The 27735-nt window shown below is 50.8% G+C and overlaps 2 protein-coding genes across 7 annotated transcripts; one reads left to right on the plus strand and one right to left on the minus strand.

Annotated features, from left to right (window-relative positions):
* The first annotated feature begins 67 nt into the window (after positions 1-67).
* Positions 68-18641, plus strand: LOC102538237 (short transient receptor potential channel 2). Of its 2 annotated transcripts, XM_072969290.1 has the most exons (13): positions 2072-2805; positions 4563-4775; positions 5709-5873; positions 7014-7188; positions 8767-8898; positions 9715-9915; positions 10005-10167; positions 11148-11240; positions 13571-13763; positions 14326-14453; positions 14577-14655; positions 17102-17231; positions 18127-18641. In XM_072969290.1, exons 1-13 carry the CDS (start codon positions 2314-2316, stop codon positions 18516-18518), a joined length of 2556 nt encoding a protein of 851 aa, XP_072825391.1. In that variant the 5' UTR covers positions 2072-2313; the 3' UTR covers positions 18519-18641. The 2 variants fall into 2 exon arrangements, with proteins under 2 accessions (XP_072825390.1, XP_072825391.1); XM_072969289.1 differs by lacking the exon at positions 8767-8898 and having other exon boundaries at positions 68-2805.
* Positions 18642-19135: 494 nt separating this feature from the next.
* ART5 (ADP-ribosyltransferase 5) lies at positions 19136-23295 on the minus strand. 5 transcript variants are annotated; one of them, XM_072969304.1, is made up of 5 exons: positions 23242-23295; positions 21942-22090; positions 20224-20953; positions 19588-19620; positions 19136-19504 (listed from the first exon to the last, which is right to left on the minus strand). In XM_072969304.1, exons 2-5 carry the CDS (start codon positions 21996-21998, stop codon positions 19398-19400), a joined length of 927 nt encoding a protein of 308 aa, XP_072825405.1. In that variant the 5' UTR covers positions 21999-22090; positions 23242-23295; the 3' UTR covers positions 19136-19397. The 5 variants fall into 5 exon arrangements, with proteins under 5 accessions (XP_072825405.1, XP_006203626.3, XP_072825408.1 ...); XM_006203564.4 differs by lacking the exon at positions 23242-23295 and having other exon boundaries at positions 21942-22185; XM_072969307.1 differs by lacking the exon at positions 23242-23295 and having other exon boundaries at positions 20190-20953; positions 21942-22066.
* Between the last annotated feature and the right edge of the window lie 4440 nt (positions 23296-27735).

The following is a 27735-nucleotide window of genomic DNA, read 5'->3' on the forward strand; positions in this document are numbered from 1 at the left end:
CGTCCCCATCAGTACAGTGAGGCGGTTGGACCAGAGAGTCTCTAAGATCCCTTCCACCTATGTTGTTCTAAACTGTATACCCACCTACTTTGAGCAACTATGTCCTCTCCCTTTCCCAGAAGATTTCATCATGTGGCACTAACACCAGTTCCCCTGGTCTCCAGGGTACAGGGCAGAGGGGGAGCAGCTGGTCCTGGCAAAGGGAGGGCCCAGGGCGGGGTTTTGAAGGGGCAGGAGAGAGGAAGCTAGGCACAGTCAGGGGAGCTGACGGGGCAGGTGTTGCATCCCTCCATCTCTGCCAGCATCGGTCGGCGCAGCCATGGACCCCCTCACAGTAAGAGGCCTTCAGCTCCCCTGCCTTCCCCTATCCTGGTCTCATTTCTGGCTGTGATTAAAACAACAGATTAACCCAGAGGGATGGCAAGGACATCCTGGCTGCCATGCAGGAAGTGGACATGAATGTGAGGGTGGGAGAAGAGCCCTTGGAGGCCTGGGCCTGGGCCTAGAAGAAAAGCCGTGAGGGTGGGCTGGGCCCGGTGGAGGAGAAGGACAAGGCAGCACCGAGAGGGAGAAGTGCCACCCAAAGCAGGAGAGGGCAGAGCTGGGAAGCTGGTGGAGGGGTATCTTGGGTGGATCCTGCTACAAAGAGCCAGGTTAGAGCTGAGGGGCTTGCAAAAAGCCCAATGCAAAGACCCTCCTGTGTGGATGTGTCTAGGCCTGTCCTCCAGAGGCTCTGGGATTTCCAGAGGGATGAGCAGCTGGGAGAAGATGTCAACAAGGTGGGAGCTGGTCATGGATAGATCTGTGTGCCTGTGAGGGTGGGTGAGGTGGTGGTTAGGCTTCCAGCACAGTCCTTCCCTCCTGCTTCAACCTACTCCCAAGTTGCCCACATTTGGCCCCACTGTGAGTGGGTGGTCCTGTGAGGATGGAGGTTGTGCTGAGGAAGGGGCCCCCAGTCAGACCCAGTCCTGGCACTTTCCTATCCTAAGAACCCCTACAATAAAATGAAGACTAAGAAAATTTTTGTAACCTTCAATCGTCAAATCTTCAAGAGATTTGGAGACTATGCTGCTGGCTTTTTAGATGGAGGAAGTGGCCGTAAACTAAGGAATGCAGGGAAAACAGCTCTAGAAGCTAGAAAAGGATTCTCCCCCAGAGCCACCTTGCCCGGCCACCACCTTGACTTTAGCCCAATGATGTGAGTTCCGAACTCAGACTTCTAGAACCGTAAGAGAATAAATTTGTGTGGCTTTAAGCCACTAAAATTTTTTTTAAAAGAAATGCTTTTTCAACCAAGACCAATTTTCTCAATATTATCAGCATTTCATATGAGTAAATGGCATATTATTTGCTAACACCTTAACAAAAATATACAGGAAGCTATTATTATGGTATAAAAGGGTATTTCCAAAATGATTGATCCCTGGAAAATATGAAGATGAAATGTATTCCCTACACATAATTGGGCGGAGGGGTGGGGGACATTCATATTGTCATTATACGAGATGATACACAAGAGTATATAACATACTTAATGCAGAATTTAATTTCAGGGTAAAACAGATAAAAGTGGTAACATTGTTATTTTCATTCTTAAGTTATTTCCCTACGTTACTCTATCCCACAGTTGCAGGGTTTTGAAGAAGTAGAGATTCCAGGAATCAAAAGCTACTCTACTGCTAATTATTTCCACTTGAGCTGAGAAGTAACCTAGAAGAGTAGTTAGGAACACCAGCTCCTCAGCCAGACTGGGTGCCCACCTCATCAACGTGTCTTGGCATGTTTGTACTTCCGTCTCCTCCCCTGTTAAAGAGGGAGTGATAGCTCCTACCTCATGGGGTTATTTAAGAATTGAATGGGTTACATATTTGTGCAGGGTTGAGGGAACTACCCAGCATACATAAGCACTACATAAGTATTACCAAAAACAAAAAAAGAAAATGTTTGTTACTATGTGTTTGAGATAAGGAGGAATACAATGGTGGCTGGGTATAGAGGGTTAAGGGCTTGAAGGTAGAAAGGTAAGGGAGGCCCCAGAGCAAAGGAGGTTAGAGACTCAGAGTCCCCCATCTCTACTTCATCCAGCCACAGCCCAACTGGACGGAGATCATAAACAGAAAACTGAAGTTCCCACCTCCACTGCTGGGTGCCATCCAGGAGGGGCAGCTGGGCCTTGTGCAGCAGCTGCTGGAGTCGGGGATCGAGGCCACGGGCGGCGGGCCAGGCAGACCCCTGCGGAATGTGGAGGAGGCCGAGGACCGCTCCTGGAGGGAAGCCCTCAATCTGGCCATCCACCTGGGCCACGAGGCCATCATGGATGTGCTTTTGGCCAATGTGAAGTTTGACTTCCGGCAGATCCACGAGGCCCTGCTTGTGGCCGTGGACACAAACCAGCTGGCAGTGGTGCGCCGCCTGCTGGCCCGGCTGGAACGGGAGAAGGGCCGCAAGGTGGACACCAAGTCTTTCTCACTGGCTTTTTTTGATTCATCAGTCGACGGCTCTCGCTTTGCACCCGGCATCACCCCACTCACCCTGGCCTGCCAGAAGGACCTATATGAGATTGCACAGCTGCTCATGGACCAGGGCCACACCATCGCCCGGCCCCACCCTGTCTCCTGTGCCTGCCTCGAGTGCAGTAATGCACGCCGCTACGACCTGCTCAAGTTTTCCCTGTCCCGCATCAACACCTACCGTGGCATCGCCAGCCGCGCCCACCTCTCACTGGCCAGTGAGGACGCCATGCTGGCTGCCTTCCAGCTCAGCCGCGAGCTCAGGCGCCTGGCCCGTAAGGAGCCTGAGTTTAAGGTTGGTTTCTCCTCCTTGCCTCTGCCCTCAGTGCCCCATATCTGTCCTTCCGCCCAGGCATGGTCGGGGCTGTGGTAGGTGTTCTGGAAAGTGGGAAACAACAGAAAGATGTTCTCAGGAAACCTCCATTCTGATGGGGAGCTACAGAACCCTGCCCTAAGGGGGACTTCATCTAATGACATAGAGCTGTCACTCTAGGGGCACCTAGTCTTATGTGGGCAACACAGACCCAACCCTCGTGGTGTCCTGGGTCTGTCTGAGGGAGGAGAGAGAACACAGATGGAAAGCAGCTGGACAGACTTAGAAACAATACTCAGTAGGACCCATCCTTTCTGAATACCTACTGTGTGGTCCCACCCAGAGCATTGCGTGTTAGGGTCTCCAGTTTGTGATCACAGCAGGAAGAGGGCAGAGAGAAGCAGACAAGACTTCCAGGAGGCTCAGTGTCATTCAGTGCCTCTGTGGATGGTGCTATAGGCTTCCAAGGACCAGAAAAGAGATCAAGAAGCTACAGTGGTTGTGTGCAGGGTAGACTCCTTGGAAGAAGCTGGATTATCTTAGCTACATCACCAGGTGGTTTGACACAAATGAAGAGGAGTAGGGAGAATATTTGAAGTAGGGGTGCAGTCCAAGCAAAAGTTCTTGGCTCGCAAAAGTAGATACAGGATGAGTGCAGGGTCTCTGTGCTGGATGGAACACATGCTGGTTCCATCCATCTCTCTGTGCCAGGCAGACTTGGTCCTCTTGCTCAAGGTTACCATTAGGTGGGGAAACAGACCAAGATACTAAAACGAAGTCCTAAGGCAGGATGTGGCCTGTGCCAGGTGAGCTGGCTGGAGAGCCTGCTGCTTCTCTGGAATCTTAGAAGGATTGCAGAATGAAGAGCCCCCACTTCCCAGGTAGAAGCAAAGAACAGCCCTTTCCAAAGGACTTTCCCTCCATCCTCACAGCAGCCCACAGAAGGAGGCAGCAGGAATTAGCATCCCCACTTTCCAGACAAGGGAGCTACAGCCTGGAAAGGGGAAGTACCTTACCCAATGTGACACCACCTAAGGGGCCATGTGGGGACTCAGACCTAGCCTCCTGAAGTCCCAGCCTGGATTCTCTCTGGGGTTAGGGCCCCAAGTAAAACCAAGGCTAGGACAGGTAAGATGGAGGCAAAGACTGCCCGCGCTGTCTGCAGCTCCTACAACTGCTGGCACGGGTTCTCGTACAAGGTTGGTGCTCAAGAAGATTAAGGTTGGTGATCAAGAAGATTAATTAATTAATTAATTAACACAAGAAGGCATGAAGAGGAGGAGGGGGTGGCGTATAGCTCAGTGATAGAGTGCATGCTTAGCATGCACAAGATCCTGGGTTCAATCCCCAGTACCTCCACAAAAAATAAATAAATAAACAAACGAACTTAATTACCTACCCCCCAAAATTAAAAAATTTTATATTCAAAAAGAAAGGAGGAATAGAGGTAGGATAGGAAGAGGCAAAGGGAAATGGGGTGAGCAAAGGTGACAACAACGAGGTAGACGCAGCACCAGAGAAGCCAAGCTGACCCAGGAGGTGCCTCATTAAAGCCAGGAGGACAGGTAAGGTGGCAGAGAAGAAAGGAATAGATGACTCAGGGTGACAGCAGGTGTGGGGAAGTGATGGCCGAGGGCAGGGCAGAGTGGCCCAGGCCTGCTGTTGATGGGGGGAGGGGGGCTGGCCCAATGGGGCAGGGCCTGCAGGGTGGCGGGCACACGTGGACTTCCTCCCTGCAGCCCGAGTACATTGCCCTGGAGTCGCTGAGCCAGGACTACGGCTTTGAATTGCTGGGCATGTGCCGGAACCAGAGCGAGGTCACCGCAGTGCTCAATGACCTGGGCACGGACAGCAAGACTGAGCCCGAGGCTGAGGGCCTGGGCCAGGCCTTTGAGGAAGGCATCCCCAACCTGGCAAGGCTGCGACTGGCCGTCAACTACAACCAGAAGCGGGTCAGCTGGGCCCCACCCACCTCCCCCCACCCTGCCCCGACTCCTTGCCCTGCCACCTTTAGGTATCCCCTGCTCCAAGCCTAAGCAAATCCTTTCCCTGCCCTCGAAACCCTCTTAGATCTTGATTCCGATCACCCTTCTGTCTAGGCCCTTGATCCCATGAGTCTTTCACCCTCCCTTCCCTTCCCTAACCTCTCTCCAGTTCTTGGAAGTCCCATTACCCACCCGGACCCCACCTGCAGACCCGACATCTGGGTCTCACCATCAGCCCTGCCTCTGACTTGCTGAATAAGTTTGTTCTGGTCTTTTTCTGTTGTTAGACTTCAGTATCTCACACTATTCAGCAAGACTAGACTGGACCTTTTGGGGCTTGGCTATCAAATGATTATTCCTCATCTCATGAGATGCCCGCCCCCCTCAGCTAAAGACATGCTCCCTTTATAACCTTCCCCAGCCCCTGACTCTTCCCTCTTCCAACCCTCAGATATCCTAGCCCCCCAAGAGCTTAACCAAAACCCTGCCTTCGTAATGTCTCCCCAAGACACCAAACCCCCTTTTCCTGCTCCTCCCTTCCTCAAGACTATGCAGGCTGGTGCCCCACATCTCTAAGAAGACAGGGAATCCTGAGTGTTCTGGGACTGGGTACCCAGTTGCACTCACCACTGCCTGACTCAGATTCAAGAATGTGGGACCTGGAGAATGCAGGAAAATCTTTGAGTTAAGCTTCACCTTTGTAGACTAGGAAACCAAGTCCCAAAGAGAGGTGGTGTCTACCCAAGGTCAAATGACAAATGACTTGCCTCTCTTCAGAGCTGCCTGACCTAGGGGAGAAAAGAAACGTGGTTCAATCTCCATGACTGTGCACCCAGCTGGCTCCCCACCTTCCTCCCTGGCTGGTGGCCACCCCCTCTGCTCACGCCCATCTCTGCTTAGTTTGTAGCACATCCCATCTGCCAGCAAGTCCTGTCCTCCATCTGGTGTGGGAACCTGGCTGGCTGGCGTGGGAGCACCACCATCTGGAAGCTCTTCATCGCCTTCCTCATCTTCCTCACCATGCCCTTCCTCTGCCTGGGCTACTGGCTGGCACCCAAGTCCCAGGTATTGAGAATAAAATTTATAACTTGCATTTATGGAGCACTTGTTTTTTTGCCAGGCCCTGGACCTGGCACTTGGGACATGCTCCCATTAGGTAATTTGAGGTATCCCTGCAAGGTAGGCATTGCACCTGGATTTTAGGGGTGGGGGGAAGGGGACAGAAGTGCTGTTGTGTCCAAGGGACACAATAAATAGCAGAGTTAGGATTGAAACTGAGGTCTCTCTGCCTCCAAAGCCTGAATCCTTTATACAGCCCTATACTCTCCTAGAAAGACTCCCACCCCCAGCTAAAATTCTCTAGGAGCCCTTGTGGACCCAGATATTTCTATTCCTTCATTTAACAAATATTTCCTTGAGAGCCTCCTGGCAGCCAGGCATCGTGCCTGGTGCTGGGGATATAATAAAGAGCAAGCCCTGCTGCATTAATCAGGTGAGGAATAGGGCGAGCAGTGCTCCAGGAAGCGGGAACGGTGCTCCCAACCCCCCCCCAAGGAGGGAGAGCACAAAGTATTAGAGACTGAAAGGAATTTTGTGCAGCTAAAGCATAAATGCAGGAAAGAAGGCAGGGGCCGGGTCTCACAGAGCCTTAAGCAATGATGGAAGCCACTGCAGGATTTTAATGAGGTGAGACATCCCATTAGTTTTGTGTTTTAGAAAGCTGTCTCTCCTAGTGCTGCAAAGGATGGATTAAGGGAGGGACTGAAGTTAGGGAGATTGTCAGAGTATGTGAGAGAGAAGAGAGGATGCAGAGACGCCTTTAAGCTTCTTGGTCTGAGTGACCAGGTCGTTTTCTAAGATGGGGACACAGGAACGGGAGGAGGAACAAGTCTGGGATAGGAGATGATGAATTTATTTCTTGACATGGTTGAGACTGAAGAGTCTATGGGACCTCCCAGGGAAAGTTACTTTCCCTTGGTGATCCTCAGTTCGTTAACTTAAAAATAGGAATAATGATACCCACCTCATACGGTTGTGAAGGAAACAATAGATAAGAAAGGGGAAGGCCTAATATGTAGTACATTCTTGATAAGCATCTAAGTAAGTCAGAGAGTGAAAGGAGGAGTCTCGAGGGGGCTGACCCTACTGGAAGTTCTCCAGGGAGGGGAGAGATGTGAGAACCCTGCTTGCCTTCCTCCCCCACAGCTGGGCCGCCTGCTGAAGATTCCGGTGCTGAAGTTCCTGCTGCACTCGGCTTCCTATCTGTGGTTCCTCCTTTTCCTGCTGGGAGAGTCCTTGGTCATGGAGACACAGCTGAGTACCTTCCGTGGCCGCAGCCAGAGCGTCTGGGAGACTTCACTACACATGGTTTGGGTTGCAGGTACGGGTGTGGGGCTTTTATTTATAGCAGCCCTCCTGGGGGACGCCCTCACTTTTCTTCACAGTAAGCACCCCCATGGGTGGGGGGATGTCCCTATAGATGCCTCCTGAACATACAACCAGATCCCTCTGGGCTCTAGCCCACCAAGGACCTTTCCCCTTCACCCCTAAACAGGGGACCTAGCCCTGTGATAGATCCCTTGAGCAAGGACCCCGTTCTTCCCCCACCCTGTCAACTACCCACTCTGGATGTTCCCATCCTCTCATAAATAAGACAGTGGTCCATGGTGTCAGGTGGGAGGTTACCTTGGTATAATGGTAGCCTGCAAGTATACCACCAGGCAATCTACCCAAAGGTCATGGACCAGAAAGGTTGGGAGACCAGATTAAGATGCTCAAATCATACAGTTTATTCAATCCATAAATGGTGTACTTATGATGGTGTCATTACAAGGACCAGAGTTGAGGTTTGAGCAGGGGATGAAACAGCCAGAAGTTGCCTGGGCCCAGCACTTGATCTGTGGGAGAAACACAGGGGCAAGTATGTCTGACCACAGCTGTAGCTTGCTAATCATCCTGGTGAGCAGTTATGACTTTTCTTTGCAATCTTTGGGTAGAGGACATATGAGCTAACATGGGTATCACCAGTGGGCAGCTGACTTAAGATCTGATGAATTCGAAGGGTGTATTCAGTGTATCATGCATATTCAGTGTCTACTCTAAATATTCTACGTATCTTCACACACATATGCTCTACTTGCTTTATTTTTCCAACATGTCACCCCAATAATTTATCTATGCTTAATGCAAAAGTTTCATCCATTCCATTGGTATTCCTTGCTTCTATAGCAGAATTGAGTATTCTCAAACAATTCAGCAAATGCAGCTGACAAGAATCCTCAGAATCCCCTGGCTGGTCAGCTCAGCAGCTGGAACGGCAGCCCCTTCCTCATCTGTCTTCCCTTTACTTACCTCTAGCTTAGTTAGCAAACTCCCGAGCCACCAGTAGACTAAGTCTGCTGCTCCACCCTGTACCAAGCCTGTCAGTGAGGCCCAAAAGGAAATTTGGCCAAGAAACTCTGGGAAAGAAAACAACAGTGGTCCAAGAGGAAAAGTTTCTCATCCAATTATTTACTAAACATTACTGACCTGTGTTGGGTGGAGATGAAACGAATACAGTTTCTGCCCATGGGAAGGAAATCTTAAAACTCCACATTTCTTCATGCAATAAACACTTGCCGCTGCCATACTGTGAGTGGAGCCCTGAGAACACACGGATACATTAAATAGGTTTCTTTCCATCCATCCGACACACATCATGGAGCATCTGCCCCACCCTCACAAGGTGCTCTGTTGCCATGGGAACGGATCCAGTTCCTGACCACATCACACTCCACTTGTCTCTGGACCTGCATGCATTCTCTTTCCCCACAGCCCTCTCCCCTCCCACGCTGTCCCTTCACCTGGCAGGCTCCTACTCCTCCGGCAGGTCTTAGCTCAAACATCACTTTCCGTGAGAAGTGAAGTGTTCCCTGGTCCCCACATTGGTGTGAGGATCCATTCCTAAACTCTCCCACAGCAGCCTCTGTTCCCCTGCTCTCGGCCTCAGCATTCACCACACTGGGCCGTAACCACCTGGCTACTTGCCTGCCTCCCTCTCCAGATGATGAACCCAGGGAGGCCAAGGACACACAGGATCCTACTAGCCATGGTAAGGGCTTAATCAGTGTTTAATAGTGACCATTAGGCTTTGTTCTGGGCACTGGGGACAAGGATGGGAATTGGCCATGGTCCCTGCCCTTGAGGGGTTCAAGATTCATGGGAAGGGAGGGGGACAGACCCAGGAAGAGATATTCTGCAGTGCCCCATGGTCTGAAGAGAGCTGTGAGAACTCACTCCCCCTGGTCAGAGAAGGCTTCACAGAGGAGGTAATATTTGACCTGGGCCCCAGTGGTGAGAAAGGGCTTTCGAGGTGGACAGAGCTGTGAGTGAGAAAGCACACGCTTGTCCAGGGAACAGAGAAGGGTATGAGGTGGCAGGCTCACCTGGCTTATGGCAGCTCCCAGACCCTCCATCCCCAGGTCTGGGGCTGGGCCCCCGCCTGAAAATGAGCAGGTTAATCATTTGGAGCCCCTTTAAATCAGTATTATTTAAATACTTGTCTAATATTTATTTGGTGGAGGGCAGGGAGAAACAGAGTCAAATCATTCCCTCCCAATAACCAGCCTCTCCCAGGTGTTCCTCACTTTCAGTATCGGCTGACTGGGACCCCTGCTCCACCCCCCTCCCAGAGCTGAGTCTGCATTAGCTGAAAGTCGTTTTTATTTTCACGTAAGATGACTTTGTACTTAAGCAGATTAAATGCTTACATTTTATCAGTATCATGCTTGTGAGGATTTAATTCTCCCCAACACTCACCCCATGGGTGGTATCCCCCTCCATCAACCATACCCACAAGCTCACTCTGACCTGGACGGACGAGGAAGTGGGGCCTCACCCTGTCCTGGTGCCCCACCGGCTCCTTCAGGCTTCCTGTGGTTTGAGTGTAAGGAAGTGTGGATCGAGGGGCTGCGCAGTTACCTCCTGGACTGGTGGAACTTCCTGGACATGGTCATCCTGTCCCTGTACCTGGCGGCCTTCACGCTGCGCCTCCTCCTGGCCGGGCTGACCCACATGCACTGCCAGGATGCCCCGGGTGGTGCTGCCTGCCACTACTTCACCACGGCTGGTGAGTAGTGTCCCCCAGCTCAGCCCTGAGTCCCCCCGTCCCCTCCTTTCCTTGACTCAGAACGGCCTCACCCCCTTCTACCTGCACAGAGCGGAGTGAGTGGCGCACAGAGGACCCCCAGTTCTTGGCTGAGGTGCTCTTTGCCATCACCAGCATGCTCAGCTTCACCCGCCTGGCCTACATCCTGCCGGCCCATGAGTCGCTGGGCACCCTGCAAATTTCCATTGGCAGGATGATCGACGACATGATCCGGTGCGTGCAGCCCCTGCTCAGAGCACACTCCCCTCTGAGGGACCTCGCTCAACCTCCTTCTGAAATCCCCTAGATCTCGTTAGCACAGGAATTCTTAACCTGGGTTCCTTGCACAGGCTCCAGAGACCCCTGAAACACTGAAACCACAGGCAGAACCTGGAATGCAAATGTAAATGTCCACCTCTCTGCAGAGAGGATCTATAACTGTCATCTAATTCTCAAAGAGGCCCATGACTCCAAAGATCAGGAGCCACTGCTAGAAAGAGTTCCAGTCCCAGTTTTGTCACTGCCTCTATGACCCTCTGTGGGGAGAGGCTCAGCCTTCGCATCTTTGTGGTAAGGTGCAGGACTCAGGGGTCCCCTTGAATGGTTCCCACTACAACTGCTCTTTGAACTCATGGCATTATTTGGTCTTCCTGGTAATTATCATCCATTCATTTACAGCCATACCTGGCCTATCACCCTAGAGCCCTAGTTAGTATCTGCTTCCCTGGGAATCCCTTGCCTGAGGTGGGACTGGAGTGGGTGTTCTGGGTGGGAAAAGCCCTGGTTGCATCTTGGAGGAAAACTTGCCACCCTACCCCTGAGACTCTCCTAGCCCTCCTGTTGCAGGCCAACTCAACCTCACGTGTGACTTTCACTCTGCTGGTGATAAATCCTATCCAGCAGGACTTGCTGACTCTCCCTCATCTCTGTACCACATCTCAGCATCCAGTCCCTCCCTAGGAGCCTGGCCCATCCCTGTCTTTGACAGCTTCAACTGAGAACCTTTTATTCTAGAGGGAGAGCTCCTGCTTCAGCACCCACTTTTAAATCCATTCTCATTTCCCATCCCCTAATTTCTCTCTTCTTAGTAATAAGCAAACTGAACCCTTGTCAAGTAGAGGCTGAGCCTGGGAGCCCCTATCCCTCTTCCCAGAACCTGACTTCTCCCAGAGTGGAGACCTGCTCTGACCCTTCCCCATCCCATCCCCTGCTAGGTTCATGTTCATCCTCATGATCATCCTGACCGCCTTCCTCTGTGGCCTCAACAACATCTATGTGCCCTACCAGGAGACGGAGCGTCTGGGCAAGTATGCTGGGCAGTGGCAGCATGGGCAGGTGGGAGTCTGGGACCATGCAGCTTGGAGCTTAGGGGTCACCACTTCTTTTCCCCTCCTCTCTCCTCTATTCACTCAATAATTAATTCTTTGGTTTGGTGAATCACTCCCTCATTGACTCACCCCCCCCCATTCATTTGTTCATTTATTCATTCATTCACTCACTCCCTTTCTCCCCAAACCTTTAATTTTGAAAAAATGTGAATCCTAAGAAAAAGTTAAAAGCACAGTAGACACCCACATATCCTTCACCTAGCTTCCCCAGTTCTCAATGTTTGGCTACATTTTGCTTGATCTATTAGTCTCTGTTCTTTTTTCCCCCTGAAACATACAAAAGTAAGTTGCAAACATCATGATACTTCACTCCTAGATAGTTCAAGATGTCTCCTAGGAGCATCACCACAAAATCATATCACACTCAGAAATGTAATATCAATTCCATAATATCACTTACTCCACAGTCCTTGTTCCAAATACTATCAATTGCCCAAAAACAGTCTTTCCAGTTTTATAAAAATCTGAGATCCAATCTGGTATCATGCATTGCATTTTGTTGCCATATCTCTTCAGTTGCCTTTAATCTAGAACACACTCTACCTTTTCTTTGTCTTTCACAACAAATGAACTTTTTCAAAGAATGCAGACAGTTATATTGTATAGTGTTCCACAGTTCGGATTTATCTGACTATTTCCTCATGATCAGATTCAAGTTAAGCAATCTCATCAAGAACACAGCCTGGCTGATGACATGTACATTCCATCGCACCCCACTGGGAGGCACACAATGTCAGTTTAGCCCGTTGACAAGACCTACTGGGCTAGCAAACCTCTCCATTGTAAAGGCACTAGGGATACCCTTGTGGTAATAAAGAGACACTCACATAGGCCACTTCCTGCTAACCCTTCCCCCAGTGGCTTTAGCATCCATAGGTGACTTTTACCTGAATCAGTGAATACAACTGTGGCTTCAAGATGCTGATATTCTACTGCCGTCATTCCTTCTACATTTCTTAGCTGGCATTCTTCTATAAAGAAGTGCTTTCTTTCTTCTCCCCTATTCTTTTTAAGTATCACTATGGATTGAAAGATTTTTTTAAAATATAATATTCCATTAGAATCATTATTCTTTTTGAAGCTCAGTTCTCCCCAAAGATGGCCAATAATTAATTCTTGTGTTCGCTTATTCATTCACTCACTTTTAAAATTCATTCACTTCCTTTGTCATTCATTTACTGCAGTTGCATTCACACCCATTTCCTGACACCTTCTTTGTAGTAGATCCTGCCCCTGGCACTGGAAGCTCAGACAGAAGTGAACCAAACCCAGTCTCCTGGAGAAGAGACCCATGTGCACCAATAAGCTCAATTTGAGATGATTTGTGCTACCAGGAAGGAGGGTTTATGTTGAGTGTACCAGAGGGGAAAGCCCCTTCCTCTGTCTTGATGATCAGGGAAGACTTCATAGAGAAGGGAGAATCTAGACTCCACCTCCAAGGGTTGTGGACTTCAGGGAAGGTGCAGGGCATTCTGCACAGAAAGGAGGCATATATCAAAGCAGGAAGATTAGCAAGACACTCCCCATGGTTGGAGCATGAAGAGAATTTTGAGAGAGGAGGCTGGGAGGGTGGAGGGGCCAGGTCAAGGAGCTTAGGAAGGTCCTGCCAAGAAGCTTTCTCCAACAGGCCAGGGGTCTCTGGGCAGCCTCCAAAGCAGTTGTTCAGTCATGAGTCCTTCATGAGCACAGCTACATGGTGGTCTTGTCGGTGATGTTGAAGGACCCACAGTTGGGCCTGTGGTAGTTGGTCAAGGCGTTCTCATGGCTCCCAAGTAAATGGAGGCTTTATTCAGATCAATCCTCTTACCAAGAATCCTTGTTCATGTCCTGGCTTCAGGATGTTGAGGAACTGTGCTGACACAGTTTAAATCATGAATCTTCATGCCAAGGACAGTAGCTCCCCCTTCAGTCTGCTTTATGGGCCCTGGTGGGATCAGGCCGTCCACAGTAGCATGGGCAGGCTGAGCCTTCCTGTTTCTTCATGGCTGACAGCTAATTGTCAAAAGTATTTTTGCTAAAAATCTCAGGTAGGATACCCTTGAAGACAGGGACAGTAATTGTCTTGTTCATGGCTGAATCCTTAGCACCTGTTCATCTCAGCACTATGTGCTCAGTATATACTGGCTAGAGCTCAGAAATGGCAGCAGAGCGCCCTGGGCTGGGCTCTGGAGGGTGAGGAAGAGTGGGTCTGAGTGACACTCAGGCTCCTCTCCCACCCCTCACATCCTACCTTCTGCCCAACGTGCCAGTTTCAATGAGACTTTCCAGTTTCTGTTCTGGACCATGTTTGGCATGGAGGAGCACAGCGTGGTTGACATGCCTCAGTTTCTGGTGCCTGAGTTTGTGGGCCGAGCTCTCTACGGCATCTTCACCATCGTCATGGTCATTGTGCTGCTCAACATGCTCATTGCCATGATCACCAACTCCTTCCAGAAGATTGAGGTGCGTGAAGTGAGGCCGGCTTGAGTCAGGGAGGAGATGGGAGAAAGGAAGGGAGAGGAATAGGATGCAAGGAGTTGAGACATTTGGCTTCCTGCTCTGCCTCCACTGCTGCCTTGTTTTGTGACTGGGGACCAGTGTTCCCCGCTAGGCCTCATTTTCCTCTCTGTAGATGGGGGGTGTTAGTAATGCTACTATTTCTCCAAAGTCTTGTGCTTTTTGCACTTTCTGGTTGGGAGGAAGGACGTGTTGTAAAAAAGTGAGTGGGAACGTGAGAAGGGAGAGGGAAGGAGACGGATGGGTTAGGGCTTGTGGCAGGAGAACAGGCTGGCAGGAATTGGATGTCAGAAGGATGAAAGATGATGGGGAGAAGGAGCGGAAAGGGGGAGGCAGGCAGGGGAAATGTGGGTGATAGGTGAGGATGGAGATGAGGAGGAGAAGAAAGTAGTTGGCACACTGGAGAAGAAGAGATGTGAGGGTTCGGGGGAAAATGGGGCAGACTGAGTGGGCAGGAGGGCTAGGTACAAAAGTAGTCCCTCCTGAGCCCCCACCTCCTGGCCCCCAGGATGACGCTGACGTGGAGTGGAAGTTTGCTCGCTCCAAGCTCTACCTGTCCTACTTCCGGGAAGGCCTGACGCTGCCAGTGCCCTTCAACATCCTCCCCTCCCCCAAGGCCATCTTCTACTTGCTCAGGTGATGACCTCAGAGCTCTCACTCCCAACCCCCAAGCACTCAGCACCCCTACCCCAGCTCCTGCCTCCGCTTCCCTAGACCCTCTCCTCAGACTAACCCCTTCCCACCATCTAAATTCCTCAGGAGAATTTGTCGGTTCATTTGCTGTTGCTGCTCCTACTGCAAAACCAAGAAACCAGACTATCCCCCAATCCCCACTTTTGTAAGTACCTCATTTGCTTGTTGTGGTCTTCCTCACATCAGGCTTTCAACTATATTGTCTACAATATCCGTTTGTCTGAACACCCCTGGCTTGTCTGTCTTTCCAGATGTGTTCCCCAGAAAGCCAGTTCCCAATTCCTACTCTCTCATATGGCTTGCCTTTCCCTCATCCTGGCTCCAGTCATTTCCTAAATTTCCAATCCTGTGTCACCCAGCTGAAACAGAAGTCCATGCCACCCTCTTCCCAAGCCACCAGTACCCTACAAGCTCCAGACAAAATGTTTTGCCCTAAACTGGGCCAAGATACGGTTAAATGTTTTTCAGAATAACATGTTAAGAAGCCAAGGGGAAAATGCCCCACAAACTGGGAAATTAAAAAGTGACCAAGGCCAGAGAGAGGAGGGCAGGCCACTAAGGGGACTAACTTACCTCTCATTATCTGCTCCCTAACGCAGTCTGGCTTGCATGGGACCCCCTCCTAATTCAGACTAGCATTACTGCCAGGTCTGAAGGGGGTTCTATCTATTCTCTTTAAAACGTGTTACCTGAGGGTCTCTCTAAGGCAGGGCCTCCAGGTCAGCACTGTGAGCCCCAATTCTGGAGCTCTGAAGTCCCTGGATCCCCAGGTAAGGAAGGCCTTCCCTTATCTGACTGGTCAAGAGTTTGTTCAACAACCTATACTGGAAATAAAGATGGTGGTCCCTCGAGGCACTGACAGTCTAGAGTGGTAGACGGAAATGGACTGTAATTGTATAGGATGACAAGCCCGTGACAGAAAACAGAACAGGGGGCTACTGGAGCACAGAGGAGGGGCCCCAGACCCAGCCGTGGGAATCAGGGAACTTCCCAGAGACCTTGAGGGCCGAACAGAATCCTGAAGGATAAACACGAGGTTGATGGGCAGGTACAGTGGAGAAGGGAGTTCTAGGCACAGGAAACAGCATGTGCAAAAGCCCAGAGAAAGTATGACACTTACAAGAGAACAAATGCCAGAGATTCCCAGTTCCCCTCACAGCCCGGCTCCAGGCTGTCCTGCATGGTACCTTTGTCACCCTAATGGATCTCAGACTCCAGATTCTGGAATTATCACCCTTGTTCCTGGCCACTTCCTGGCCCTGTCCAGGCTGCCTGGGGATGCAGATATTTGCAGACCCTACGTCAGGGCTGCTTCACCTCTAGCGTGAAACTCAGCTTCTTCACCTGAAGTTGTGTTCAGTTCTCTGGGCCTGTGCTGGATGGGCAGCATCCCAGCATACCAGCCAGCTGGGGGGCTCCCTCACCCTCCACTGAACCCCCGCTGAGGCCCTGCCCCTCCTCCAGCTGCCCCCGCCCCACTAACCTGCTCTTAGGTGATCCAGTCAGGTGTCCCTCCCACCTATCCTGTGTTGTTAGGAAATGGCCTCCCAAAGTTCTTATTCCTTATTTTACAGAAGAAACATGCTTTATATACTCTGCAGCTGAAAGGACCCATCATTCTCTCTCATACTTTTGCCATCCCATCTCTGTGAATCCTGTCTCAGCTTTTAAAATATTTAATAATGGTGAGGGATATGGCTCAGTGGTAGATCGCATGCCTAGCATGCATGAGGTCCTGGGTTCAATCCCCAGTACCTCTATTAAAAAAATATTTAATAAAATGCTTTGCTTTTTTGCATTATAAAAGTAAACAGGTTAACTATAAAATATTTAGAGAGAGAAATGAAACTAGATAAATAAAAATAATTATTTCCCAAACACTTAGAGAGCTCCTACTCCATGCTAGGGAATTAGCAGCCTGGGAAGTAAGCATTATCACCATCTTCATTTAAAATCTGGAGGCACTCAGGCCTGAAGAAGTTGAGTAGCTTGCCAAAGGCACACAGAGTCGAAGTGCCCCAGCTGGGATTGAGTTTTTATCTTCCGAGTCCAGCACTTCGCCTACTTCACCTCTGCTCTCTCTCCATAGGCCCGACTTGCCTTCATGGTACTGTCCGGAGGCCTAAAACTGGACCCAGAACCAATCATACTAATTTGCATGATAATTTCCATCTCATGTGGATGAGTTGGTCCATGCAGATACCTCCCCACATTCCCGAGTTTCCCCCTCAGCAGAATTTGAAGGGTGGGGTTAATCTGCACTAACTCAATCCAAGAAAACCAAGGTTGGGCCCATAGCAGGAGAGAGAGCTCAACTCTGCCCTGCTCAACATTTCTCCCGGTCCACTCCCCACTTCCTTTCCTAAGCCTAGCCCACCTCCCACCCTAGTTCTCTTGTGCTTAGCCACTCCTCAACTTCTGGCCTCCATCCAGACCACCTTCCAGGACTGCACCAGGGTCTAGATGTGTGGCCTTCAGGGACAGAGAAGTCTGCATAGACTTTGCCTCCATCCTTTATCACCTGGAGTGCAGTGACTACAGAAAGGCTGGGGGTGAAGAATTCCTCTCACCCTCCTGTCTTCCCATCCCAGGCCAATCCTCGGGCAGGGGCAGGATCTGGGGAGGAAGAGCATGGATCCTACCACCTTTGTGTGATCAAGGCCCTGGTACAGCGCTACATAGAGACTGCCCGGCAGGAGTTCGAAGAGACCCGTCGGAAAGGTTAGTTGCTCACCTCCAAGCTGTCCCCATCCCTGTTCCTTGCTCAGCTAGAACAGCCAACCTCACACCCCTCATCCAGCCTGCAGTTCTCTGTGGCTCCCTCAGACCTGCCCTTGGAAGCCACAACCTCCACAGGAAGTGTGGACCCTCTGACACATTCAGACATTTCCTGCACTCATTTCATTTAATCTTTCATTTTTGCCTTCAATCATGTGTTCATTTATTCTCTTACTCACTCCCCTACCCATTCACTCATTCACGTTATTCATCATTCATTCACTCATTCACTTATTCAACAAGTTCTCATTACTATGTCCCCTTTGTTCCCAGCCCTGTCATGGGGCTGGGGTGGGGGGTGTAGAGCAGGAACACATGGGAAGCTTTCAGTCTGGTGCAGAAGAGAAAATGTCTTACTAGGCAGAAAGTGCTTAGAAAAAGAGACACAATTGCAGTGGGAGCCCAAGGGAGAAAAACAGCCTGTCATTTTGAAAGGCTCAAGGAAGGTAGAAGGATAGAGTATCAGAAGCTGGAGAAAGAGGAGGTGGAATCTGAACTGGGCCCTAAGGGTGGGTGTGAGCTGGACAGGGGCTGATAGGGAGGAGGGCGGATGTACAAACCTCTACTCATTAGAACCTTTCCCATCCCTACGACTCTTGACCCCTTCTCTTAGTATCTTCTAAACTCACCATCACCTCAGCCCTGCTGATTCACCTGCCCTAGACTCGGCCTGCCCACCTGATCCCCAGCCCATAAGCCAATCTCTGACTTCCCCTTGTTCTCCTGCCTCAGGAACCCCCCAGGCATGGCATCCCCTGGGGTTGTGGTGAGAGTGGAAGGGATACAGGGCAGGCTCATCGTCTGAGAGGCCTCCCCATCACTACTCCCACTCCCTCAGACATGGGAAACAGGCTGACAGAGCTGACCAAGACTGTCTCTCGACTGCAAAGTGAGGTCGCCGGTGTGCAGAGGACTCTGGTAGAGGGAGGGACACGTCGGCCACCCGATGGTGCCAGCATCCTCAGTCGCTACATCACCCGAGTGCGCAACAGCTTCCAGAACCTGGGCCCCCCCATCCCCGAGACCCCAGAGCTGACAGTACCAGGGATAGTGGGGACTCAGGTGTCTTCAGAAACTGGACTTCAGGACGCCGGAGGGGCCAGGACTCCAGCTTCCAGAGAGTCAGGCCCTTCCTCCCCAGCTCACGTGTTAGTGCACAGGGAGCAAGAATCAGAGGGGGCTGGGGACCTGCCCCAGGAGGAAGATTTGGGAACCAAGGAGGGGTCCTGATGCAGTAGGAGGCTCTCTTCTTCTGCTGCCAATTAGAGCAGCCTCAATGGGTGAAGGTGGGGTCACTTAGTAGGAGCCAATACTGCTTCCCTTGTCTAAATAAAGTCTCTGTTCTAGATGTCACTTGCCTCCAGAATGTGTGAGAATTTCTGTCTCTTGAGGTATTGAGATCCTCGCTCCTGAAATAAACCCTTGTGGGAGCAGGGCAGAGAGAAATGGCTTGCTCTGGGGTCCCAAGTATCTTGGGCTTAGGGTCCTACTTTAAGTTTCTCCAGATCTTTGGTGGAAAGGGTTCTGGACTGGGAGGCAGGGGGCCTGGTTTCAATATTAACTCTTCAACCTTAAGCAAGTTGCTTCCTTCCTTGGCTGTGCATTCTTCATCTGACAGATGGCCGAGGAAGCCATTCGTCCCCCTGCCTGCCTTCAGGGCTGTTGTGAGGAACCTCTGGCTATTAAAGATCCTGGGTTTGCACATTATGGTGTGTGATGGGGTCAGCACCGGGGACCATAACTAAACGTGATCAAGAAGTTATTCTTTTTAGTTCCTCAGTCCCTGAGTCCCACAAGGCCAGAACAGAGCAGATGGTCTAATCTCATGGAATAAACCAATCATGATATTTGATGTCACCATACCACAACACTGTTTAATTGAGTGGCCATCACAGTACTACCCTTGCTTGTCCCAGGGAGTCCCCACCACCATAGCAAGGCTCCCTCCACCCTACCATGGTCTCAGATCCCTCGACATCCTGGTTGGGGAGATGGCTGCCAGCACTGGGTCCGAAACTATGTTCTTGCTTCTCCAGGCTCTTCGAGGCCGCTCTTCTTCATATGAAAATCACCAGTTCCCAGGACTCCTAAGTGGCAGGCATTGAACTTTCAGGGCCCAGCAACTAACAGCTGAAACCCCCAAGAGGCCAAGAGCAGGGTCTTCCAGGAGATCAGAGAGAAGGCGCCCTTGGAGGATGAGTCTGGCTGTCCTCCTACTGGAGAGAGAATAAAAGGCAGTGAAGGGTCAGTAGGCCGGGGAAGTCAAAGCAGCTGAGGGAGGGGCAGAAGGCTGACTCACATGGCACAGACTCACAGCTCAGCCTCTTCTTCTCTGCAATAAACAGCATAGTGAGGCCTCCAGATAGACAGCCCCTCACACCCCAAGCTTCCATTCCCACCAGGCCCTGGCACGCCCATTCCCCATCTTAATCCATCTTTCCTTTCTCCTACATACAAACTTCTGACTTTTCTCCCTTCTCCTCCTTCCAGAAAATTTTCCCAGATTGCCTATCCATCCCTGCTCCCACCCTGGCCCCAGTCACTCCGTCCCTGCCTCAGCCCTTGGGAATAGCACACGTGACCCGTCAGTCCCATTTATGCCCTGGGCCCCCTTGGTCGGAAGCAGCACTCTTGTCACTTTTCTCTGCTTAAAACTCTCCTTAACCAGGTTCTTTGGGTCTATTAGACTGTAGAGCATAAGGAACCTTTCAAGAACACTTATAAAATTATCTGAGACTATTCATAGATCCAGAAAACACTTATAGGACCTTTACAGAGCTGGCAGAACCTGAGTCACAGAGAAAAATAACTTCTAGCACTCAACTTCCCCATTAACCAAGCAGGTCTCCTGAAGGCCCTGGGGGTTGTGAAGGGAAGGACATCCTGGTTTATTTTACCCACCCTGCCAGTCCTGCTTCCCTCATGCATGGCTCACCACCCAGATAGGCGCAGTTAAAGTGGCTGCAGATCTGATTACTGCTTGAGAGAGTCACTAGGTTCCGCGTTCCATCCTGGGAGAAACTGGTGACCAAGAAGACTTCATGCGGGGGTATCAGCACCTCGCGCTCCTCCGGAAAGACAGACAGGGCATGGATTGGGGCCCCAAAGCAAGTCCTTAGAAAAAATAAGGTGGCATTACCAAATCTGCGGGCCACTGCCTCATCTAGGGAGCTGGAGGCAAACTGGCCCAAGCGGACAGAGTCCCCCAGCCTCTTGGGTTCAAAGCGAAGGGTGCCCACGCCTCGGAACACCTCCTCCCCAGGTCCCATGCTGCAGCCTCCGCTGCCTCGCAGCAGCTGCAGGGCCCGGGTCAGGTAGAAATGCAGGGCCTTGAAGGGGAAGCGCTCCATGTAGACCTCCCAGGAGCTGCCTCCTGTCCGCACGGCCCGGTTCAGTTCCTGGTACAGAGTGTTGGATGAGTTGGTGTAGACCATGATGGCAATTCCGTGATGGGCTTTGAAGCCAGAGGGCAGGGTGAGCCCTCGATGCCTGCGCTTCCAGGCCTCCTGGGCTGTCTCCCAGGATTCCCGCAGCAGGGCATGGCGGGCCATCTCCTCCTTTAACAGAAGGGCTGCCTTCTCCTCCATCTCCTCTGAGCAACCCACATAGGTATCATCGAAGGTGTCTGGAGCCAGGCCCAGGGACAGGATAGGAACAGACTGGGCCTATGGAGGTAAAGAAGAGAGGAGCCACACAGAAAAACGTACAAGTTCAGGGCACTGGACAGAGGTCCTGGTGGCAGATCAGTTTAGAAACACAAAAGCTCATTTCTATGCCCAAATATCTGGGGTATGAAATTTGGCAGGAGCCCAAGAGCTTAAGTAACACAGGCACTGGAGTCAGACAGGCATGGGTTCAAATCCTGACTTCACCACCTACTGCCTGTGAGATCTTGGGCAAGTCTCCTAACTTTACTGGGCTTCAGGTTCTCCACCTATAAACTGAGGATACTTCCAACTTTATACGGTTATTGTAAGGACAGCATACAGATCCTCACTTTTGTACTACCTAAAAGGGGTCATTTTATCATTAGAGAGGTTTCTGCACTTGGTGGGATGTAGGGCTGGATGACCTTCAAGAGCCATCCTGGATCTAAGACTCAATATGCAGATGACATACAAATGGACAGCCAATCCCCAATTACCTGATCCCATTCTCATCCTTAGACTCTTTCCCTCTCATGTTAAGTGTTCAGACATCACACCAAGTCATTGTCAGCTCTGAGACTCCTGAGTCCTCTCCTGCTCTACAAGCCCACATCCTCAAACCTGGTGTAGGAGTGGGGAGGAGTCCCTGGTCTGAGAGGGGGTGCAGGAGGGCAGTACCGGTAACCCAACCCGGTTTGCCTGGGCTAGGCCTGTGGTGGGAGATGGGAAGTGGGAGGAGAAAGTTGGAGGCACTCCCTAAGGAGGATGGTATGAAGAAAGGAGGACCACAGGAGGATCAATGGTGCAGGTGGGAGTTCTGGGAGAGGGAATGGGAACTTGGGGCTCTCTGCAGGGATGGAGGTTCCTGAGAGGAAGAGGATTAAGAGGATTGGCATCCTAGAGAACAGTCCCTGAGCAGGGTCTTTGAGGAGTCAGGCCCTGGGTTCACCTCCTCAGGGTCTTCCAGGAACTGTTCCCTTTGTGACAGACAGTTCCCGCCTATTACCTGCCAGAGGGTGTGGAGGCCCATGCAGCTGAGGGCGATCAACAGAGTCACCAGCATTATCCCTGAGGGAGACTTAGGAGGGTGAGGTCCGGATGAGAGTGGAGTCTTGGCTTCGATGGGCTGCGGGACAGAGACCAGGAGCCCTTCTTCTGTGATGTGAGGGTCCCGGGTCCGCTCCTGACCAGGAGGGGCGTGAGGAGGGATCAAGGGCGGGCCTAAGTGAGTGGGCGGGGCTTGGATATTATCGTCTCCCAGCACCACCTCAGTATTCAGCTCCCTGGCCTCCGGGTCGCCCCATGCCGTCCGGGTTTGATAAACGTGGGGCGGTAACTGGGCTCCGATAGGCGAGGGAAGGGGATGAGATGGGCGTGGGGGGCGGGGACCCACCTGGAGGTTGCGGAAGCTGCGAGCGGGAAGAGCACAGAAGGTTCAGGGCGGCGGGGGCTAAAGCCTGCGCCGGCGCTGCGCTGTCCCCTGTCCCCAGTTCCCGGAGTCTCATGGATCAAAAAAGTCCCGCGTCTAACTATAGCCCCCGCTGCGGTAACCTGACACCTCTCTTCTCCAACAACAGACACTGGGGTGGGGAGAGCGGGAGTGGCGGGGGAAGGTGCTGAGTGCCCCAACTCTCCTTCCAAAGGGCTGCACCGTCTTTCTCCAGGGCCCTCTTTGTTTCGAGCAAGACTAGGGTTGAAGGAGGGGACTTGTGAGACTTGGTCTCTCCCTCTGACGGGGCCTGACCGCTGTGGCCCGGTCGCCAGCCCACTAGGCCGAGGAGCCCCCACGACGGTCCAGCCCGCTGAGAGGTCACCACTTGTGTACTGCCTGATTTGCATGCAGTTTGCATTTGGCCCGCATATTGCATCACCCGTGGTCCAACATCTGAGCGCCCCCCAGCCCCCTCTCTTCTCTTTACCCCGCTTCCCTTCAGTAAGCTTGGTCCAGATGCTGCCCACTCTGTCTCAGATCCTCAAGATTCAGCCCTGCCCCCAGACCTTCTCTCTCCTGACGTCTCAGACTCAGGTGACCCCATGTTTATAAACACTAGCCTGTCCCCTCATCTCCCTGGGCTTGTCTATAAATAACCTGGCTCTGAGTTTTGGATGCCAACTCAGAGGTAAGGCGAGAAGGGGCCAGCTGAGGAATCAGCAAGCAGCTCTGGGAAGAGCGTTCTGGCAGCCTGAGCCTCACCAGGTTGGGAGGGTTATTAACCCAGAGGAATTGGAGGTCCTGAAAGCCAGGATTTAAGAGATGCTGCCTGCTACCTGATGAACCTGAGGTGGGCACAGGAGGTCAGACTTACCCCAGGGCTTTCGTCCTGGTCAGGCTCATTAGCTCAGCCCTATCCTTAGTCCTCTCACCCCTTAGGTTGCCAGCCAAAGAATTTCCTTCACCAGGAATCCTGCTTTCTCCAAAATCCTTCCTGTAGACCAAAAAGGAAGACAAACTGTGTCCAAGCTCAGGAGAGGGTGGAGAGGGAGATGAAAAGAGTGGGATCCCAAAAGACCAGGGTGCCTGTCAGGCAAACACAGCTTCAAGACAAGTTCTTTTGCCCCCTTCCAATGAGATTGGCCATGCCAAAGCGCTCCAAGATTAGAAAATCAGGAGTCACTCTGCTGTTTACTATTATTGTGGAAAACCAGGATCTCACCTACATATCCTCAGCATTTACAGTTGCGGGAACAGGAGATACTGTCTGGGACAGCTAGACCTGCAGGGACAGTCCCTGGGACCAGATCTACTGGTATCATGGCTTTGTCCTCTCTCTACCCTCTGGCTTTGAGGAATTGCTTTTCCCATCCCAAATCCTAGAACCCCAAGAAAGACCCCAAGAGACAGAGTCAAATCTAGTCCTTGAACAAGGGTCCTGAGTGAGGCAGAGGTCCTCCAACATCACATGGCCAATTAGTGCTGGAGCTGGGACCAAGGCCCAGCCTCTTTAATCTGGAACTCTCTCCTTGAACCTCCATGCTCCTTCCATGCTCACATGAAAGGAACAAAATGTAAGAAGATCCTCCCTGAGGCCAGGGGTGCTGGACTCAGGACCAAACCCAGTGGGGAAGCAGTTGTCCCAGCCTGGATCCTTGATGCTTCGGCCCACTTTCTGTCTAGCTTCAGGGATTCCTTTTTTCATGAGAAGAGTGCTAGCCCAGAGCAGACTGGGCAGAGGTGAGTGTTCCTGAGCCTTGAGGAGACATCCAGAAATAGATGGGGGAGTGTCACATTTCTGAACAGCTGTATGGGGGAGGTGCAGGGGTGGGGGATTGATGGTATAAAGGAGAAAACCGCCATTCCCCTCCCCTGGTGGCCATCACTGGAGACCAACACCAGCTTCCCCACCCTGGAGAAGGTCTAGGTAAGGGGCACACTACCCTCCTCTTGGGCGCTGGGCAGGGGAAGAGGTTTTTTTTAAGGGAAAATTGGAGTATTAATGATAGAGTTACAGAAGTCATCTGGAAAAGTTTCAGGCAAGCTTTTAGTCTGTTCAGGCTGCTATAACAAAACACTACAGGCTGGGTAACTTATAAACAACGAACACTTATTTCTTACAGTTCTGGAGGCTGAAAGTCTGAGATCAGGGTGCCAGCCTGGTCGGGTGAGGACCCTCTTCCTAGTTCATAGCCAGCACCTTCCCACTGTGTCCTCACATGGTCGAAGGGGCTAGGGAGTTCTGCGGGGTCTCTTTTCTAAGAACAGTAATCGCAGTCATGAGGGTTCATGAACTAATGAACTAATTATGTCCCAAGGGCCCCAGCTTCTAATATTATCACATCCACATTGGGCATTAGGGTTTTTAATATATGGATTTTGGGCCAACACAAACATTCAAGCCATTGCACATTTGATGGAGAGGTTTGGGATACCTAGGGAGGTTTGGGGCCATTGGGAAATTTGGGGATTCCTAGGGAGGGATTCGGAGTCACATCCCCAGTAGGAAAAGTTCACTGAGGGCCTGCATGACAGGAAATTGATAAGAGAAGTACCCTGAGCAGGATGAGAGGAAGGATAGAGGGCAGTTGGGATAGGAAAAGGGGCTGCCCAGTGCCTCTACTTCCTGGCCTCCCAGACCCTCCACATCACTCTGGCCCATACCCCATTCCCCCCAAATCTGGTCACTAAGTCATCAATCCACCTGCTCTGCAGTGGTCTGCATTGTTAGCCACACTCAGAAAGCCTCTCAGACTCACAGCAAACATTTCAGTAGGCCTCACCTGTGCTTGGCCCTGGGCTGAGCTCTAGAGACACAGAGTGGATCATACCTGCCCTCAAGGAACTCACAGGCCAAAAGGGGAGACTGACACAGAAGGGCAGCCCAGTATGATTAGGACAGTGACAGAGGAAAGCACAGGGCGATAGAAGCCCAGAGGAGTCAGAGGGCTTCCTGGAGGAAGTGGCCCCTGAGCTAAGCCTTAAAGGGTAGGTAGCATTAGAAGGGCATTCCCAGCAGATGGCCGTGTGTGCAGAGCCACACAGAGGGAACAGCACCTCACCTGGAACTTGGTTCTGTACTGTGGAAGACAAGCAAGGCACAAGGCTGAAGAGGTCATGGTGGGCCAGGTCACAGAGGGCTTCAAACGTCAGCATGAGGAGGCTGGACTCTGTCCTAAGGGTATGGAGGGAAGTTTTATTCGTTCTGTTGCTTCCCCCCACCCCCAATATGTGTCCTCATCTCTTCCCTCTTAATTTTCATCTCTGTGCTTTGAGATATTTCTCCCAGTCAGGTTTGGCACAGAGGGTTTTTAAGCAGGTTGAGGAACACACGACCAGCTGTGCCTTAGAAACATCCTCTCTGTGCTGCAGAGCATAGATTAGGAGGGATGACTGTGGAGGCAGGGAGATCAGGGAGGAGGCTGAGGCAGACCTGACCCATGGCAGGGGATGTGGGGATGGGCAAAGGGAAGGAGAATCTAGGATGGACCCATATTGTGCCTAGCATTAGTGGGCAACTAGTTTACTATTTGATAAATGACTGAATGAATGGAAACCCAAGTGACCATCTTGGGTGACTGGGTGAATAATAGGGATGGTGGATTACATGAAGCTTTTCTGATGGCAAGGTCACAGGAACCACCCTGAGCTAGGTTGATAAAAACTGCTATTAATCCCATTGCCCAGAGAAGCTCACACCTCAGTTTAAACTATGTATTAGCAGTTACAGGATCTTAGATTTGGAGACTCATAGAATTATAGCCATATAACATTCCAGTGTCTTAGGTCATTAATCTGTCAAAATTTAGCCTCCAACCAACAACCAGAGGAGATTAGGGAGCAGGGATGCTTAATCTGAGTGAGACTGGGGCAGACACATAACTACCCTGAAATTTGTATAACATTTGTGTAAAGGCGCATATATCCATTTTCTGAGAAGTTTCAGCTTTCATCAGATTCCCAAAGATAAAGGACCACTCACTGTATTACGATTTGTGTAAAAGAAGGAAAACAGAAACACTGTGAATTTGCTGGTACGTGCACAGACTCTCTGGAAGGATATGCAGGAAATGGGAACACTGGTTGTCTCTGGGGAGATGAGGCTGGGGCTGGGGAATCAGTGAGAGAAGGACATTTCACTGTGTGCCTTGTGGACTATAAATTCTGAACAAGGAGAATATACTCCATTTAAAAAATTCAGTTAAAACTTTAAAATATTAAAAATTAAAGTTATGATTGAGCCTGTTAGTGAGCAGAGATGTAAATTAAAAACTAGATACCATTTGTGCCCACCAGTTAAATGAAAATGAAAAGAGATGAATAATACCAGTGTTGGCAAAGACGTGAAGAAAAGGGCACTTTTGTCCCGTTGGTGGGAGAGCAAACTGGGCCTTTTGGATGGCAACTTGGCAGTGGCTGTCTACATGAACACTATTCATATCCTTTAAGCATCATCTCCTTGATTGCTTTCCTATAAAAATATGCATACAAGTAGACAATGACTTACACACATGGATATTCACTACAATATCAAAAGATTAGGAGAAAATCCCTAAGTGTCCATCAATAAGGAAATGGTTGAATAAATTACGGATTAACTATATTATGAAATTCCAGGCTGCTATTATAATGAACAAGGTAGATATGCATGTACGATACGGAAGGAAGTCCATGATTTATTGTTTCCTGGGAAAAGGTTGTAGAACATGTATGTGTAAGCATACTCCCTTTTTGTTTTTGAAAAACGTGACAATAAAAACCCCAAAGAGGCTGTATATAGAAAACTATGTGTTTATGTATATTTAAATATTACATTATTTGTACGCACATAGAAAAAGGTCCTGAAGGGTTTCACTACCACGGAAACAGGGAGCATGGGTAACAGCAAGAAGGGAGAGGTGGAGGGAGGGGAAGAAGGGGTCATGGACTTTGTGAATCATTCATACATTTTTGTTTACAACAAGCATGCACTTCTCTGTGATAAAATACACAGAAAAAAAGCAGCAGCAGCACCAACTTAGAAACTGGCTGTTCCAATCTTGACCCAAGGCTGGGACACCTTCTTGGAGCCACTTCAGGTCCTCAGTGTGCCCACCCACAGGGTGCAGGAGGCTTCTCTCCCTCCACCCAGCCCCTCTTCCCTCACCACCTGGGTCTCCATCTGTCCCTGCCCAGAAGCAGCTTGAGGGCTTAGAGGAAGAAGGTTCAGTGGCAGGAGGACTGCAGGGAGAGAGGAGGACCCTCTGGATCCCCAAGCCCTGCTTTAAGCCTGTCCCTGGAGTCTTGCTATGGCCCCAGCCGAGCACTCCTGGATCTGCCCTGGTCCAACCTCTCATTCCCATGAGGGGAAGCCCAGCCCTCTCACTGT

This window comes from Vicugna pacos, chromosome 10 (assembly GCF_048564905.1).
Source record: "Vicugna pacos chromosome 10, VicPac4, whole genome shotgun sequence".
NCBI lineage: Eukaryota > Metazoa > Chordata > Mammalia > Artiodactyla > Camelidae > Vicugna > Vicugna pacos.

Bases quoted from the DNA above. Each gene is read 5' to 3' on its own strand.
- LOC102538237 (XM_072969290.1), top strand. From the start codon at position 2,314: ATGGATGTGCTTTTGGCCAATGTGAAGTTTGACTTCCGGCAGATCCAC. The intron at 4,776-5,708 runs GTCAGCTGGGCC...ATCTCTGCTTAG, and splicing joins TCAACTACAACCAGAAGCGG to TTTGTAGCACATCCCATCTG. The intron at 14,656-17,101 runs GTAAGTACCTCA...TTCCCATCCCAG, and splicing joins ATCCCCCAATCCCCACTTTT to GCCAATCCTCGGGCAGGGGC.
- ART5 (XM_072969304.1), bottom strand. From the start codon at position 21,998: ATGCTGGTGACTCTGTTGATCGCCCTCAGCTGCATGGGCCTCCACACC. The intron at 20,954-21,941 runs GTAATAGGCGGG...TTACCTCCATAG, and splicing joins GCCTCCACACCCTCTGGCAG to GCCCAGTCTGTTCCTATCCT. The intron at 19,505-19,587 runs GTGAGTCAGCCT...TTCTCTCTCCAG, and splicing joins GAGCTGTGAGTCTGTGCCAT to TAGGAGGACAGCCAGACTCA.